This window comes from Carcharhinus amblyrhynchos, chromosome 14 (assembly GCF_965287045.1).
Source record: "Carcharhinus amblyrhynchos chromosome 14, sCarAmb.v2.hapA, whole genome shotgun sequence".
Classification (NCBI taxonomy): Eukaryota; Metazoa; Chordata; class Chondrichthyes; order Carcharhiniformes; family Carcharhinidae; genus Carcharhinus; species Carcharhinus amblyrhynchos.
Window position 1 is genome coordinate 24726883 of NC_137337.1, and position 18781 is coordinate 24745663.

Here is an 18781-nt window from a genome sequence, read left to right on the forward strand (position 1 = left end):
CAGAGATGACTAGATACGTGACCAGCTGAATATTTCCATTATTTTGTCTTTTTATTTCAGATTTCAGCATCAGCGATATTTTACTTTTATATTAGTGTTTAGTTTGCTGCAATATCTCTTGCAGGAATGCCCACTTCGAAGAAGTTGTGCTCTTCTCAGTTTCTATAAAGCTTAACAGAAGCTCACAGAACAACATGTAATCTTTTGATTAGGCACTTTACAACTTCCTGAACTCAACGATGTCAGAATGCACATTTTTAAGCTTTACCAGTCTGTAAAAAGGCGAAACATTTGTTAATTGTATTTAATTGTATACAGGTGGTAGACATTAATTGGGGATTCATTTGTACTCCAGAAAAATGGATAAATAGAAACTGGGTGGTGTGGCGATGATCTAGAATTCCAGAAGCTGTGGCTAAATTTCTGGGAACAAGGATTCAAATTCCACCATGACAGCTGTTGGAATTTAAATTTAATTAATAAATCTGAAATACCAAGTTAGTCTCAGTAATGGTGACCATGACAACTATCATCGATTTTCATAAAAGCTCACCTGGTTCATTAATGAACTCAATGGGAGGAAATTTGCCACGCTTATCTGGTCTGGCCTATATGTGATTCCAAACCCACAGCAATATAGTTGACTCTCTACATTGACTCTACTGTCTCTCCACAGATGCTGTCAGATCTTGAGATTTTTCAGCATTTTTTGTTTGTGTTTATGACTCTTAATTGGCTTCTGAAATAGTCTAGCAAACCACTCAGTTGAAGGGCAATCAGGAGTGGGCTGGACTTGCCAGTGATGCCATTCCATGAAAGAGTAAATAGGAATAGACAAACTGTAAAATTTGTTGGCCAAGGAAGTGATTTGTTATATGCATCTCTGTGAATAAATACTTACAAGATTGCTACAAAAGAGGAGGCTGAGTCTATCCTTCGCCACCTGACTTTCTGAAGTAAAACAAATTTGGTTTCTCTCTCTACAGATGCCTCACCTGCTCAGTATTTCTACTGCTTTCTCTTTCTTATTTCTGATTTTCCTGTAGATTAGAATTAAAACTCCAGTTTTGAGTTCCAGTCCCTATCAGCAACAAAATATTGTGATGCTTAGAAGCACTCCGTAGTACCAGTAGGACTTGAGTACATAAAATGTGTCAAGTATAGTATTCCCGTAAAGTGTTCTTTTAGCTCTGCAATTAACAGATGGCAACATTATTGCTTACAGGTTGTAATAATGTAAATAATGGAATCCATGCTACAATCTTTAGTTTACTGGTCGCATTCATTGGTCGAACTAGAAGATGCAGGGATTGAGCCTAATTTTGGACTTGAGAGAAAACTGGATCTCCAAATTTGAATTATAGGTTGGCATCATGTGAGACAGCCCTCCTGATGGATGTGGATAGTGCACCTTCATTGCATGAGACAATAACACCCCTGTACTCCCAGTTACAATCATGGATGAATCATTCATGTTGTGAACAGTCACATGGTTAATCAGCCTGTGAATCCTTTGATTCCACAACCTCATTATGAAGAGATGAGAAAACAACTAAGCTTGTAAGCCCAAAAATGGTATAGTTAGAGAAAATGATCTATTATTTGTAACAGGACAAAAGTTACCTTGTTCATTTTGCTCATATTATATTCATTAGCTGCTTAACTATACAACAGAACTTGTAATGGGCACAAGATCTAGCCAGTTGTCAGAAGTTCTACCTCAAATTGATCTAAATTACCTAACTATAGCTGAATATCAGCAATTTTAGCTAAAGGAAGACTCATATTGTAGTCATTCTGATGGCTTGAAATGCATGATGGGCATATAATAAAATACAATATTACACAATATTATATTGAAACATATCATTTTGACTTTTTTTTATAGCAATCTTATGAGGCTATTACCTTTGGCAGAAAGAATTCTATTGTAGTGGGATGCCATATGAGCTTGGGTTAGATATGGGTCCATCAAATTTCTGGAAAGACCTGCACCGTAAGCTACAAGGATAAAGAATGAGTGCATTACATATTAAAACAAATCGAAAATGCTTTTAAAATCAAGAATAATGAGTACAAATAAATGTGAGGCATTAACAATCAACATTCATCTAAATGTTAATTCTTAATGTTCAAAGCTAAGACTTGCGCAAATTTTCTATCCTAATTACTTTACGAACATAGGACTTAGGAGTAGTGGTAAGCCACCTGACTCCTCATTTTGGCTCCACCATTCAATAAGGTCACAAGTTATCTGAATAACAAAAACTATTTATATTGCGCCTTTAATATAGTAGAACATCACATGGCACTTTACAAGAGCGATATCAAACATTTGACAATGAACCATACAAGGTGAAATGGGCAAATGACCAGCAGTCACGTAGGATGTCATTTGTTTTGTTGATAAGAGGTTTCAAAAATGGAATTGCAAGAAAGGCAAAGCAAATAATACATGCAAGGACCTTGGGGTGGGAGTGTGCTGGAACAGAGGTAATGATTACCTCGTGGTAATGATTACCAATTTGAAGAGGGAGTCATGACTTAGAAGAGGATGTCATTAACAAAATAATATAGGGGAAATGCTGAGGTAGTGGTAATGTGGAACTAATAATCCAGACATCCATGCTACTGCTCTGAGAACATGGGTTCAAGGTCCACCATGGCAGCTGGTTGAATTTAAATTCAATAAATAAAATCTGGAATATAAAGTTAGTCTCAGTAATGGTGATGATGAAATTATCAACCATTTTTGTAAAAACCCATTTGCCCTGAATTTGGCTGAAGACTGTTATCTGTGATGCTGCTGATCTCTGGAGGAGACTGTGATGGATCATTCACTTGGCACTTTTGGCTGAAGAGATGGCTGCACAATGCTTAAGGCTTTTCTTTTGCACTGATGTGATGGACTTTCCCACCATTGAGAATGGGGATTTTTTTGGAGTCTCCTCCTCCAGTTAGTTGTTTAATTGTCCACCACCATTTATGACTGGATGTGGCAGGGCTGATCAGTTGATTGTGAGATCACTTAGCTCTGTCTGTCACACGCTTCTTCTGTTTGACATGCAAGCAGTTCTGTGTTGAAGTTTCACCAGGTTGACATCTCATTTTTAGGTAGGCCTGATGTTGTCACTCCTGGCATGCCCTCCTGCACTCTTCATTGAGCCAGGGTTGATGCTTCTGCTTAATGGTGATGATAGGGTGGGGAATATGCCAGGCCATTAAGTTGAGTACAATTCTGCTGCTGATGATGGCCCACAGCATCTCATTTCGCAGAGTTGCATTGCTAGATCTGTTTGAAATCCATCCCATTTAGCACAATGAAAGTGCCGCACAACAGTGATCTTATCTCCACAATAAACATGCGGTGGTCATTCCTACCAATACTGTTATGGACAGATGCAGGTAGATTGGTGAGAATTAGGTCAAATTTTTCTCTCTAGTTGGTTCCCTAAAACCTGCTGCAGACCCAGTCTAGCAGCAATGTCCTTTAGGACTCATGATGTGGGTATGCCGGCGTTGGACTGGTGTAAACACAGTAAAAAGTCTGACAACGCCAGGTTTTAGTCCAACCGATTTATTTGATAATAGACTCACAAGCTTTCGGGTTAGTTCCTTCGTCAGGTGAATGGAGAGTTCTGGCCTCAGACAGAGCATATAAAGCACAGACAGTTTAGAGATTACTGATTAGAATGCGAATCCTTACACCTAACCTGCTGTTCAAGACCTGAAGTGGCTGACAATGTGAGTGGAAGGAGCACTGATCACAGGTTACAGAGATGTGTATTGTCTCCAGACAGTACAGTAAGTGAGGTTTTGCAAGCCCAGGCAAGTCACGGGGGTTACAGATAGTGCGACATGAACCCAAGATCCCTGTTGAGACCGTCCTCATGTGTGCGGAACTTGGCTATCAGTCTCTGTTCAGCAACTCTGCGCTGTCCTGTGTCGTGAAGGCCACCTTGGAGAATGCTTACCCGAAGATCAGAGGCTGAATGCCCGTGACCACTGAAGTGTTCGCCAACAGGAAGGGAACAGTCTTGCCTGGTGATTGTCGAGCGATGTTCATTCATCCGTTGTCGTAGCGTCTGCATGGTCTCCCCAATGTACCATGCTTCGGGACATCCTTTCTTGCAACGTATCAGGTAGACAATGTTGGCCGAGTTGCAAGAGTATTTACCATGTACCTGGTGGATGGTATTCTCACGTGTGATGATGGTATCCATGTCGATGATCCGGCACGTCTTGCAGAGGTTGCTGTGGCAGGGTTGTGTGGTATTGTGGTCACTGTTCTCCTGAAGGCTGGGTAGTTTGCTGCGAACAATGGTCTGTTTGAGGTTTTGTGGTTGTCTGAAGGCAACAAACGGATCCAAGTGGAGAGGATCTCCAAGAAGATTGCGCATATCGACACAGACATCAAGTTTTTACAGAGATGCAAGAAAGCAGACAAGATACCAAAAGGACTACAGATCACGAACCCACTCAGGGCAACCTATAACACAGACTACGCTGAGAGACTTTGCTGTCGCACCTCTCTCACACTTCTCAACCACCTCACACACCAGCTTTACAGCAAACGCCGCACCCTGGAAACTAAAATGGAATACATATTTTCAACTTGTGCTCAGGATGCAGACCAACTGCGAAATTCTGCCAAGCAGATGAGACAAAGAAACTACACCACCTACATGCACACCAAGAACAGGAAACTTGAAAAACTCGGCATCGCCGCCAGCAACAACCAAGCCTCCCCCGGCACCACAGTAGAAAACAGCACTACCGCAGGGAGGTCTATTGTCAACTTGTCGGACTACACACTTCAACCAGATGAAACTGAAGTTCTCAGCCGAGGGCCAAAATGGATCCCATCAGTCTTGCAGCAGACACAGAGGAATTCATCAGGCGAATGAGGCTGCGGGAGTTTTTCCACAAACCCCAAGAGGCCTACAGCGAATACAATGAGACAGCCGATGAACCAGAACAACCGACAGAGAGATCCGCAGTGCAACAACCTAAGAGAAAGGAATCCAATTGGACTCCTCCGGAAGGCCGGTGCCCTCGACTGGACTTGTATGCCCAAACCATCAGGAGGTGCGTTAACACCAGATTCATCAACCGCACTCACAAGACAGCCCCGAGCATCACCCAAGCACAACGCAACGCCATCCACGCTCTCAAGACAAACCGCAACATTGTCATCAAACCAGCAGACAAAGGAGGGGCCATCGTCATACTGAACAGAACAGATTACTGTAAAGAAGTGTACCGACAACTAAACAATGAGGAACACTACAGACAGTTACCCACAGATCCGACCAAAGAACACACTCGTCAACTCAACAATCTGATCAAGACCTTTCAGCCGGACCTTCAGAGAACCCTCCATGCTCTCATTCCACATACTCCCCGCATTGGAGATCTCTACTGCCTCCCAAAGATACACAAGGCAAACACACCTGGCCGTCCTATCGTATCGGGCAATGGGACTCTGTGTGAGAACCTCTCCGGCTACGTCGAGGGCATCCGGAAACCCATTGTACAAAGAACCCCCAGCTTTTGTCGCAATACTACGGACTTCCTACTGGAACTCAGCACACATGGAGCAGTTGAACCAGGGACACTCCTCGTCACAACGGATGTCTCGGCGCTCTACACCAACATCCCCCACAACGATGGCATTGCTGCGACTGCCTCAGTACTCAATGCTGACAACTGCCAGTTTCCAGATGCAATTTTACAACTCATCCGCTTTATCCTGGACCACAATGTCTTCACCTTCAACAACCAGTTTTTCATCCAGACACATGGAACAGCCATGGGGACCAAATTTGCACCTCAATATGCCAACATCTTCATGCACAGGTTCGAACAAGACTTCTTCACTGCACAGAATCTTCAACCAATGCTATACACTAGATACATGGATGACATTTTCTTCCTTTGGCCTCATGGTGAACAATCACTGAAACAACTATATGATGATATCAACAAATTCCACCCCACCATCAGACTCACCATGGACTATTCCCCAGTTGCATTCTTGGACACACGCATCTCCATTAAGGATGGTCACCTCAGCACCTCACCGTACCGCAAGCCCACAGACAATCTCACAATGCTCCACTTCTCCAGTTTCCACCCTAAACATGTTAAAGAAGCCATTCCCTATGGACAAGCCCACTGTATACACAGGATTTGCTCAGAGGAGGAGGATCATGACAGACACCTCCAGACCCTGAAAGATGCCCTCATAAGAACAGGATATGGTGCTTGACTCATTGATCAACAGTTCCGATGCGCCACAGCGAAAAACCGCACCGATCTCCTCAGAAGGCAAACACGGGACACAGTGGACAGAGTGCCCTTCGTCGTCCAGTACTTCCCCGGAGCGGAGAAGCTACGACATCTTCTCCGGAGTCTTCAACATATCATTGATGAAGACGAACATCTCGCCAGGGCCATCCCCACACCCCCACTTCTTGCCTTCAGACAACCACACAACCTCAAACAGACCATTGTTCGCAGCAAACTACCCAGTCTTCAGGAGAACAGTGACCACAATACCACACAACCCTGCCACAGCAACCTCTGCAAGACGTGTCGGATCATCGACATGGATACCATCATCACACGTGAGAATACCATCCACCAGGTACATGGTAAATACTCTTGCAACTCGGCCAACATTGTCTACCTGATACGTTGCAAGAAAGGATGTCCCGAAGCGTGGTACATTGGGGAGACCATGCAGACGCTACGACAACGGATGAATGAACATCGCTCGACAATCGCCAGGCAAGACTGTTCCCTTCCTGTTGGCGAACACTTCAGTGGTCACGGGCATTCAGCCTCTGACCTTCAGGTAAGCATTCTCCAAGGCGGCCTTCACGACACACGACAGCGCAGAGTCGCTGAACAGAGACTGATAGCCAAGTTCCGCACACATGAGGACGGTCTCAACAGGGATCTTGGGTTCATGTCGCACTGTAACCCCCGTGACTTGCCTGGGTTTGCAAAACCTCACTTACTGTACTGTCTGGAGACAATACACATCTCTGTAACCTGTGATCAGTGCTCCTTCCACTCACATTGTCAGCCACTTCAGGTCTTGAACAGCAGGTTAGGTGTAAGGATTCGCATTCTAATCAGTAATCTCTAAACTGTCTGTGCTTTATATGCTCTGTCTGAGGCCAGAACTCTCCATTCACCTGACGAAGGGACTAACCCGAAAGCTTATGAGTCTATTATCAAATAAATCGGTTGGACTAAAACCTGGTGTTGTCAGACTTCGTACTTTAGGACTCAGCCAGTTCTGTCAGTGGTGGCACTACCAAGCCACTCTTGGTGATGGACATTTAAAGTCCCCAACTCAATAGTTTTTGATAGTAGTTTTAATTCTAGATTTATTAATTGAATTCAAATTCCACTCGTCCCCAGTGCATTCGTCTGGGCTTTTGGATGACTCAGAAGTGATATTACGACTACGCCACTGCCTCCTCTGACTTGACACCTGATTCAAATTAACTTTAGAAAAGGTGACATTCATGCCACAAAAATTGCTAAATCTCTGACAGCAGTTTTCTTCAAGGTCAGCAACAAGTGTTGTTATTTTGCCGCTGACTGCAAAATTCAGGATCAGTATATTTTTCTAAACTAATATTAGAAGGGACATGGCCATCAAACATTCAAATCAACAAAATTTTCCTGTTTCTTAAGGCTTCTCTTATTTTGGACTGTACATTCAAGAATTATATATTTGAGAGTGACTAGTTAAATTACAGAAGGAACATAGCAGCTGCTGTTTTATCGAGGTAATGTTCAAACAGTGATGACAATCAGTACAAAATTAATTTCTTGCAAATTATTACTCTTGGGAATGTCAATGCAATTTAAATCCATCACCATTAACTGAAACAATTTGAGAGATTATAATTCTAAATGACTTTGTCTAAAACTAATTGCAACATGTTTTGTTAAATCAAAGTGATGATTCATGTGATCCTTCCGAACATCTTACAACAACATGCTGAATGGAGTTTTCACATAGTAATTTTAAGACTGATTCTAATAAGAATATTTAATCACAATTCCTTTTGTTTTAATCACTATGGTCAAAGTGAATGTCACAATGATGCTGTGAATCAGCATACTGGGAAGGAGGGAGGGGGCAGATTTCCTTGGGCTTTCTGCAAAATTTCTTCATGTAACTATATGGGAAAATAGTGGAATTTGATTTGATTTGTCACATGTATTAGTATACAGTGAAAAGTATTGTTTCTTGCACACTAGACAGACAACGCATACTGTTCATAAAGAAAAAAGGAGTGCGAGGGTGAAGAGAAATATCAACTTATGTAAGGTTGGTCTGATGACAGCAGGGAAGAAGCTACTAGAATATGATCCAAATACAATTCATAAAATCCCGACTGCAGAAGAACGCTATTTGGCCCACTGAGACTGCACCAACTCCCTAACTGAGTATTTACCCAGGTCTTCAACCCCACCCTTTGCCTGTTACCATGGCTAATCCACCTAATCTGCACATATTTAGTTATTTGCGTCACAAGTAGGTTTACATTAATACTGCAATGAAGTTACTGTGAAAATCTTAGGACACTAAGCGAAAATTTAGTACGGCCAATCCACCTAACATCTTTGGACTGTGGGAAGAAACAGAAGCACCTGGAGTAAACTCCATTTGCAAACTCCACACAGTAATCCAAGGTTGGAATCAAACCTGGGTTCCTGGAGCTATGAGGCAGCTGTGCTAACCACTGTGCCACCATGCAGTCATTGTCAATTTCTACTAACCTACAGAAAATCAGAAAAAGACAGGATGAAAGAGATATAAGGATATATTGATGGAGTTAGAAGAATAGTAGGAGGAAGATCATGTGGAGAATAAACACTGTATGGACCGTGAATTCCCTCTTTCTGTGCTGTTTAATCTGCAGACAGAGGGTGGCGGGAGGCTCACTAGCCTGGTCTCCAGGAGCTCCAAGGGAATTAAGTTCATAATTGTCAGCGGGAACTCTGCTACTATGGCTCCCAGCTCCTTGGGAAGCATTTAATTGCAAAATTTCCCCCGGTAGGGTGGAAATTCCATCCCTGGGATCTGCTGGCTTATCAAAGAGGCTCACAACTCTCACTTCCTGGCAGTGCTACCAGGAGCAGTGGCAACTAGTGGTAACACACATGGGCCTTCATCAGGGGTCACCGTGGGAAAGGCAAGTGGATAGTAGGATGGGTGACTGCGGGAGCAGGTCACAGGTGAGGTGAGGTGAGGGGGCCGGATCAGAAGAACCGGCACTGGGCCAGCTCTCAGTATCCCCCTGCCCCCTCACTTCCCAATGCTCAGTCCATTGCTAGGGCATCGAGTGCCTTTGAATGAGGGATCCCATCCTCTCCTCGGTCCACACTAGGCTGCAAACAAATCTGATAGGGTTTGCTTGTCAGATTGGGGGGAGGGGGGTGGGGCCCTTGAGGGCATTAATTGCCCACTTAAGGATTTCAATTGGTGACCAGGTGGAAAACTGCATGCAAGTCATCCTGCCCCACACAAAAATCAGGGGGCAGGCACGATCCCACCATGCACCTGATTAAGTGCCCTAATCTCTCTCTCTCTTCCCTCCCCCCACACCCCCCCCAAACAATAGAATCTACATTAGAGGACACCAGCACTTGTAATTCTGGCAGAATTGCTGGGATTGTGGGTATGAATTTCCAGAATCACAGTAATAAAGACAGAAAATGCTGGAAAAATTCAGAAGGTCTGGTAGTATCTGTGGAGAGAGAAATAGAGTCAACATTTCAGGTTGATCATCCTTCTTCAGAACAAAGGTATCTGGCTCTGTTAAGAAAACTCTTCAAAGAAAAGTTCAATATGCTAATAGTAGGAGAGGCATAATGATTAGCACTGATGCCTCACAGCACTTGGGAGCATGGTTCAATTCCAACTTTGAATGACTGTGTGGAGTTCGCACATTCCCTGTGTCTGCATGGGTTTCATCCAGGTGCTCCAGTTTCCTCCCACAGTCCAAAGATATGCATGTTAGATGGATTGACCATGGTAAATGTGTGAGGTTACAAGGATGGAGTGGGGAGAGAGCCTGGATAAGATACTCTGTCAGAGAGTCAGTTCAGACCCAATGGGCCATTGTGGGGATTCTATGATAATAGCTTGAAAGTAAAGATATGATTGACACACAACAAGAATACTGCCCACAGTTCCATCAGGCCAGTTTTTGGGGAAAATAAGTTATTTTGTAAATCGGCACACCCCAATTCAGTTAAAAGCATTTTGAATCAGGTGTGAAATGAGTACCATCTTTTCTTCATAAACTTAATCTAGAGATGTTGGCATTCTGGCAAGAATGTACTTAGGGAATTTTATAGTAACTTCATTATATTGACATTAATGAATAAACTTTAAAACTTTTTTAAACATTTATTGACAATCTTTAGTTGCCCTAATGAAAAGTGGATCTTTTCCTTGAAATGATGGTGCCCCTATCACTGTATTACATAGGGAATTCCATGTTTTTGACCCAACAACATTGGAACAATGGTATCAAATCAGGATAGTGTGCTTCCTATGAGGTAACCCAAAAAACTAAATCAATAAATTGAGGGATAAATTATAAGCCAGCCCCATAAAGGGATCAGAGTAAACAGAATCTCAAATAAAACTTAAAATAGCTAAAACAAAATGTGATTGTAAGGGTTGATAAAACACACCTGTCCCCAGTGCCTACTGGAAGGCCTTGATTGCACTGGCGGACACTGCTTTCCAGGGATACCTGCCAACCAACATAGCCACGGTAGAAGGGCAGCCAAATGGGACAGACAACCCCCTGAACCACCCACTACCTGAACCTATTCAGGTTCACTAAATTCTATCAAGATAGATAAGTCGCCGGGACCGGATGGGATGTACCCCAGGTTACTGTGAGAGGTAAGGAAAGTGAATGCAGAGCCCCTGGCAATGATCTTTGCATCGTCGATGGAGACGGGAGAGGTTCCGGAGGATTGCGGACGTGGTTCCTATTTTCAAGAAATGGAACAGGGATAGCCCGGGAAATTACCGACCGGTGAGTCTGACCTCAGTGTTGGTAAGTTGATGGAGAGGATTCTGAGGGACAAGATTTATGAGCATTTAGAGAAGTTTGGAATGATCAGAAATAGTCAGCACTGCTTTGTCAAGGGCAGGTCGTGCCTTACGAGCCTAGTTGAGTTCTTTGAAAATGTGACTGAACACATTGACGAAGGAAGAGCGGTGGATGTGGTTTACATGGACTTCAGCAAGGCGTTTGATAAGGTCCCCCGTGCAAGACTTCTTGAGAAGGTGAGAGGGCATGGGATCCAAGGGGCTTTGGCCTTGTGAATCCAGAACTGGCTTGCCTGCAGAAGGCAGAAAGTGGTTGTGGATGGGTCTTTTTCTGCATGGAGGTCGGTCACCAGTGGAGTGCCCCAGGGATCTGTTCTAGGACCCTTGCTGTCTGTCATTTTCATAAATGACCTGGATGAGGAAGTGGAGGGATGGTTTAGTAAGTTCGCCGAGGATACGAAGGTTGGTGGTGTTGTGGATAGTCTGGAGGGATGTCAGAAGTTGCAGCGTGACAGAGATAGGATGCAAGACTGGGCGGAGAAGTGGCAGATGGACTTCAACACAGATGAACGTGTAGTGGTCCATTTTGGCAGGACCAATGGGATGAAGGAGTACAATATCAAGGGTAGGAGTCTTAGCAGTGTTGAGGAGCAGAAGGATCTTGGGGTCCGGGTCCATAGGACTCTTAAATCGGCCTCGCAGGTGGAGGATGTGGTCAAGAAGGTATATGGTGTACTGGCCTTCATTAATCGAGGGATTGAGTTTAGGAGTTGGGAGGTAATGCTGCAACTTTATAAGACCCTTGTCAGACCCCACTTGGAGTACTGTGCACAGTTCTGGTCGCCTCACTACAGGAAGGATGTGGAAGCTATTGAGAGGGTGCAGAGGAGATTTACAAGGATGTTGCCTGGATTGGGAGGCATGCCTTATGAAAATAGGTTGAGGGAGCTAGGTCTCTTCTCCCTGGAGAGACAAAGGTTGAGAGGTGACCTGATAGAGGTTTATAAAATGTCGAGAGGAATAGATAGGGTGGATTCTTGGAGGCTATTTCCCAGGGCTGAAATGGTCGCTACGGGAGGACACAGGTTTAAGGTGCTGGGAAGCAAGTACACAGGAGATGTTAGGGGTAAGTTTTTCACTCAGAGGGTGGTGAGTGAGTGGGATTGGCTGCTGTCGGTGGTGGTGGAGGCGAACTCGCTGGGGTCTTTTAAAAGACTTCTGGATGAGTATATGGGATTGAATAGGATTGGGAGTTAGAGATAGTTCTATGGCCTGGTAGGTATGGATGTGATCGATGCAACTTGAGGGCTGAAGGGCCTGTTTGTGCTGTAGTGTTCTATGTTCGATTAATGGCCAGCTTGGTCAGGGCCAGGAGCAGGCCCCTAGGAGGACATCCTCCCTCCCCACACCTTCTTCCATCAGGATGGTGTGTGACTTGGAAATAAAGCTTGGTGACATGCTGAAGCAATCTTGGAAAATATGGTTGAAATTCATACAATGCACCAGTGGAAAGGAAGGATACCATGTTCAGTAACAGAGGTGGAAATCAAGTAGGCTGCTTTGCTTTTGCTTCTTTAGTTCTTTTGTGGATTCACCTATCCAGGTAAAAGTTGAAAATTTCATTACCATCTATATAACCCAAGTTAGGAGTGTAAAGAGGTTTTAAAGGGTCACAAGCTGACTCTCCTGTGACAAATTACCCAGCCTATGTTGGCATAGTTGACAAATGCTGTGTGCAGTTTTAGTTGATTAGCTTCCTCCATATCTAATGAGGTCAGTTAAACCTACATTGTCAACCTACATTTTCTGGGGCTTGATTCAAAATGCCTACGGAAAACAATGTGCATGCTACTTTGAGTGAGCCAAAACGCCACATGAATTTTTCCGTGAACCTGATTGTAGACTTCTGTGTACGTCAGACACCATACTATATTTTTTTAAATGTGGTACTACCATGGTAACTTCCATTTATACAACCAAAATGTTTTGAGTATAATAAATTAATAATATCATACTGAGCGAAGTACCCATAAAGATCTTACTCCGTATTAATTTTCATGCCCCCCATTCTCTTAAGAATTCCACTCCACTACAACACTGACATCCATATATAAATGGAGACTGTGGTCAGCAACGTCAAAAGTGGGTCATACTGGGATTACAGGAGTGAAACCCCTAGGAACTGCATGGTGGCACTGTAGTTAGCAGCGCTGCCTCACAGTACCAGGGACCTAGGTTCAATTCCCAGCCCGGGTCACTGTCTGTGCAGAGTTTGCACGTTCTTCCCGTGTCTGCAAAGGTTTCCTCAGGGTGCTCCAGTTTCCTCCCACAGTCTGAAAGACATGTTGGTTAAGTGTATTGGCCATGCTAAACTCTCTGTCAGCGTAATCAGCTGTAGTGTGGTGACAAGGGAATTTTCACAGTAACTTCACTGCAGTGTTAATGTCAACCTACTTGTTTATGACAAGAATAAATAAACTTTAAAACAAAATAGTGAAGTCTTCTGCCATTCAGGTTCATAAGAACATAAGAACATAAGAAATAGGAGCAGAAGTAGGCCATCTGGCCCTTCGAGCCTGCCCCGCCATTCAATAAGATCATGGCTGATCTGTCGTGGCTCAGTTCCACTTTCCCGCCCTCTCCCCATAACCCTTAATCCCTTCTCTTATCAAAAACCCATCAACCCGCTTCTTAAAAATATTTAGCGAGGCAGCCTCCACCACTTCAACGGGCAGAGAATTCCAGAGATTCACCACCCTTTGAGTGAAGAAGTTCCTCCTCAACTCCGTTCTGAACCGCCCCCCCTTTATCTTGAGGCTGTGCCCCCTAGTCCTACTGTCTTTTTTGAGCGGGAAGAGTCTTTCCACCTCTATCCTATCCATCCCATTCATCATCTTATACGTCTCAATGAGATCTCCCCTCATTCTTCTAAACTCTAACGAGTACAAGCCTAGTTTATTCAGCCTCTCCTCATAGCTCAACCCCCTCAACTCCGGTATCAGCCTAGTAAACCTCCTCTGCACTCCCTCCAAGGCCAAAATATCCTTGCGCAGGTGCGGCGCCCAAAACTGCACACAGTACTCCAGCTGCGGCCTCACCAATGCCCTATACAGCTGCAGCAAGACCTCCCTACTTTTATATTCAATCCCCCTCGCTATGAAGGCCAGCATCCCATTCGCCTTCCTGACCACCTGCTGCACCTGCAGGCTGGGTTTTTGCGACTCATGCACAAGGACCCCGAGGTCCCTCTGCACCGTCGCCTGCTGCAGTTTTTCGCCACGTAAGTAATAGTCCTTCCTACCATTCTTCCTACCAAAGTGGACCACCTCACACTTGCCAACATTAAATTCCATTTGCCATTTCCTGGCCCATTCGCCCAGCCTATCTAGATCCTTCTGCAGACTCTCCACACCCTCCGCACAATTTGCCTTTCCCCCAATCTTGGTGTCATCAGCAAATTTCGACACCCTACACTCGGTTCCCTCCTCCAGATCATCTATATAAATGGTAAATAGCTGAGGCCCCAGCACCGACCCCTGGGGCACCCCACTAGTCACCAACCGCCAATCCGAATAGCACCCATTGACCCCCACTCTCTGCCTCCTATTTGACAACCAATCCTCTATCCACGCTAACACCCTACCCCCAACTCCATGTCCTCTGACCTTCTGCAGTAACCTCTTGTGAGGTACCTTATCAAACGCCTTCTGAAAATCCAGAAAGACCACATCCACCGGCTCTCCTCTATCCACTGCCCTAGACACATCCTCATAGAACTCCAGTAAATTTGTCAGACACGACTTCCCTTTAATGAAACCGTGTTGCGTCTGCCCTATCAAGCAATTCCCTTCAAGATGCCTCGCAATTTCCTCCTTAATGACGGATTCTAACATTTTACCTACCACAGACGTTAAACTAACCGGCCTGTAATTCCCCGCCTTTTGCCTGGCACCCTTCTTAAACAACGGCGTAACATTAGCCGTTTTCCAATCCTCCGGCACTTCCCCGGAATCCAGCGACGTCTGGAAAATAACCACCAAGGCATCCACTATCACCTCCGCCATTTCTTTCAGAACCCTCGGATGCATTCCATCCGGTCCTGGGGACTTGTCCACAATCAGCCCCTCCAGTCTGTTGCGCACCACCTCTCTAGTAACAGTAATGTCATTAAGACCCTCCAGTCCTACCACCTTTCCATCGCTAACACCCGGCAAATTATTCACGTCCTCCTCCGTGAAGACAGAAACAAAAAAGTTATTCAAGACCTTAGCCATATCCCCATCCCCTACCACTAGGTCCCCTTTCTCATCCGCTAAGGGACCAACGTTCACCCTAGCCAGCCTCTTCCTTTTTATATATTTATAAAAACTCTTGCTATCCTTTTTTATATTAAGCGCTAGCCCAGCTTCATAGCTTCTTCTACCCTCCTTTATCAACTTTTTTGTCAATCTTTGTTGACATTTAAACCTCTCCCAATCCTCTTCTCGCCCACTGCTCTTAGCTACTCTAAATTCCTCCGCTTTTAATTTAACACTTTCCTTCACCTCCTTCGTTATCCACGGCTTATTCAAAAGTGCACAGTCGAGTATTTTGGAACTTTGAAAACAAGGTAAATAAATTGCAGCTCTAAAAAGAGAAATCCTCTACACAATTGGCTATCCCCTTTGGCAATAATGACAAAGGTTTGTAAGTATAATTTACACATGTAATGTGATATCATCGCACACTTCTCATGACAGCACCGAGAGACTCAGTGGTTTAAATCCAAAACGAAAACTCCGTTTCTAGAGGTTTCAATTAATAAACGCTTGGCTTTGATTAAGATATACATTCATCCAATCATACACATATTTTCTGACTCTGAAATCTTGTCAATTTATTACAGTGTCACAGTCCCAATTCTAGATAGCGGGTGACCCCAGAGGCTTATAAATATAAGAATGGCCCCAGGTATTGGAATCAACCCCTCGAAAATTACATCAACCATTCGGCTTTAAAAGTCTAATGTAAATTGGTTAAACTCACCAGACACTACAGATTGAGAGAGTGAGCAAATGAACGAGAAAAGTAGCCTGAAACTAACGGTAAATCAGATGGCAGTAGTCCATAGTCACAGAAACACACAAAAAGCCCAGATCAGAAACAGCACTTCATATTAATACAAGGTGGAATTTCATAAATCGGTAAAAGGCAATTTAGGTCAGTTGTAAGTGAGTCTTCCTCACACCTGGAACATTAAGTGATAACAAATTATTGGGAAAGATTAAAGATAAGCAGTTGAATGCTGCGATGAGGATAGATATTTCTGCCGAGTGGGTGTTGATGATTCGCATTGTGCTATGGCTCTAATCAGCTTTAATCCCTGACTCAGCAGCGGTCACTCGTCTCGGCCGCCAGCACCTACCTTTCTTGTCAGCCATGTTGATGCTGATCTTTCCCATACTCTCCCTCCCGGAGTGTCTCAGAGCCGGGATTACTGTCTGGGGCCAGGGGGAGACTCTGACCGGCTCGGGTTATTGCCGCCGCTGTTACCGGGGCCCGGGGGTGGCTCTGTCCGGACTCCGCTGTTACCGGGGCCCGGGGGTGGCTCTGTCCGGACTCCGCTGTTACCGGGGCCCGGGGGTGGCTCTGTCCGGACTCCGCTGTTACCGGGGCCCGGGGGTGGCTCTGTCCGGACTCCGCTGTTACCGGGGCCCAGCTCTCCCTCACCATCCTCCAGCCGCCATTACCGCTCTGCAGCCGGCAGCAGCAACAGCCAATGGAAGAGCAGCAGCGCCGCGTCCCCCCCGCCTCACCGTTACCAAGGTTACAGGTTCTGGGATGTGAGGGAGGGGAGGGGAGGGAAGACAAGGGAGGGGGGGAGGGAAGACAAGGGAGGGGGGGAGGGAAGACAAGGGAGGGGGGGAGGGAAGACAAGGGGGGGAAGACAAGGGGGGGAAGACAAGGGGGGGAAGACAAGGGGGGGGGGGGGGAAGACAAGGGGGGGGGGGGGGGGAAGACAAGGGGGGGGGGGGGGGGAAGACAAGGGGGGGGGGGGGGGAAGACAAGGGGGGGGGGGGGGGGAAGACAAGGGGGGGGGGGGGGGGAAGACAAGGGGGGGGGGGGGGAAGACAAGGGGGGGGGGGGGGGGAAGACAAGGGGGGAGGGGAGGGGGGGGGAAGACAAGGGGGGGGGGGAAGACAAGGGGGGAGGGGAGGGGAGGGGGGGGGAAGACAAGGGGGGAGGGGAGGGGAGGGGGGAGGGGAGGGGGGGGGAGGGGGGAGGGGAGGGGGGGGGAGGGGAGGGGGGAGGGGAGGGGGGGGGAGGGGAGGGGGGAGGGGAGGGGGGGGGAGGGGAGGGGGGGGGAGGGGGGAGGGGAGGGGGGGGGAAGACAGGGGGGAGGGGAGGGGAGGGGGGGGAAGACAGGGGGGAGGGGAGGGGAGGGGGGGGGAAGACAAGGGGGGAGGGGAGGGGGGGGAAGACAAGGGGGGGGGGGAGGGGAGGGGAGGGGGGGGAAGACAAGGGGGGAGGGGAGGGGGGGAAGACAAGGGGGAGGGGGGGAAGACAAGGGGGGAGGGGGGGGAGGGGAGGGGGGGAAGACAAGGGGGGAGGGGGGGGAAGACAAGGGGGGAGGGGGGGGGAAGACAAGGGGGGAGGGGGGGGAGGGGAGGGGGGGAAGACAAGGGGGGAGGGGAGGGGGGGGAAGGGAGGGGGGGAAGACAAGGGGGGAGGGGAGGGGGGGGAAGACAAGGGGGGAGGGGAGGGGGGGGAAGACAAGGGGGGAGGGGAGGGGAGGGGAGGGGGGGAAGACAAGGGGGGAGGGGAGGGGAGGGGGGGAAGACAAGGGGGGAGGGGAGGGGGGGGAAGACAAGGGGGGAGGGGAGGGGGGGGAGGGGAGGGGGGGGGGAGACAAGGGGGGAGGGGAGGGGGGGGAGGGGAGGGGGGGGGGAGACAAGGGGGGAGGGGAGGGGGGGGAGGGGAGGGGAGGGGAGGGGGGGGAAGACAAGGGGGGAGGGGAGGGGAGGGGGGGAAGACAAGGGGGGAGGGGAGGGGAGGGGGGGGAAGACAAGGGGGGAGGGGAGGGGAGGGGGGGGAAGACAAGGGGGGAGGGGAGGGGAGGGGAGGGGGGGAAGACAAGGGGGAAGGGGAGGGGGGGGAAGACAAGGAGGGAGGGGAGGGGGGGGAAGACAAGGGGGGAGGGGAGGGGGGGGAAGACAAGGGGGGAGGGGAGGGGGGGGAAGACAAGGGGGGAGGGGAGGGGGGGGAAGACAAGGGGGGAGGGGAGGGGGGGAAGACAAGGGGGGAGGGGAGGGGGGGGAAGACAAGGGGGGAGGGGGGAGGGGAGGGGAGGGGGGGAAGACAAGGGGGAGGGGAGGGGAGGGAAGACAAGGGGGGAGGGGAGGGGGGGAAGACAAGGGGGGAGGGGAGGGGAGGGGAGGGGGGGAAGACAAGGGGGGAGGGGAGGGGAGGGAAGACAAGGGGGGAGGGGAGGGGGGGAAGACAAGGGGGGAGGGGAGGGGGGGAAGACAAGGGGGGAGGGGAGGGGGGGAAGACAAGGGGGGAGGGGAGGGGGGGAAGACAAGGGGGGAGGGGAGGGGAGGGGGGGAAGACAAGGGGGGAGGGGAGGGGGGGAAGACGAGGGGGGAGGGGAGGGGAGGGGGGGGAAGGGGGGGAGGGGAGGGGAGGGGGGGGAAGACA

General features: G+C 47.7%; 1 protein-coding gene across 2 annotated transcripts in view; it reads right to left on the bottom strand.

Moving 5' to 3' along the window:
• Window positions 1-16822, bottom strand: part of spata7 (spermatogenesis associated 7) — a 60960-nt gene extending 44138 nt beyond the window's left edge. For both annotated transcript variants that reach the window (XM_080202448.1, XM_080202447.1), the window contains exons 1-2: window positions 16509-16822; window positions 1909-2001 (exon numbers count right to left, since the gene is read on the bottom strand). In XM_080202448.1, coding sequence (XP_080058574.1) covers window positions 1909-2001; window positions 16509-16545 — 130 coding nt within the window. In that variant the 5' untranslated portion in view covers window positions 16546-16822. The remainder of the gene's footprint in view (window positions 1-1908; window positions 2002-16508) is intronic.
• Window positions 16823-18781: the final 1959 nt, after the last annotated feature.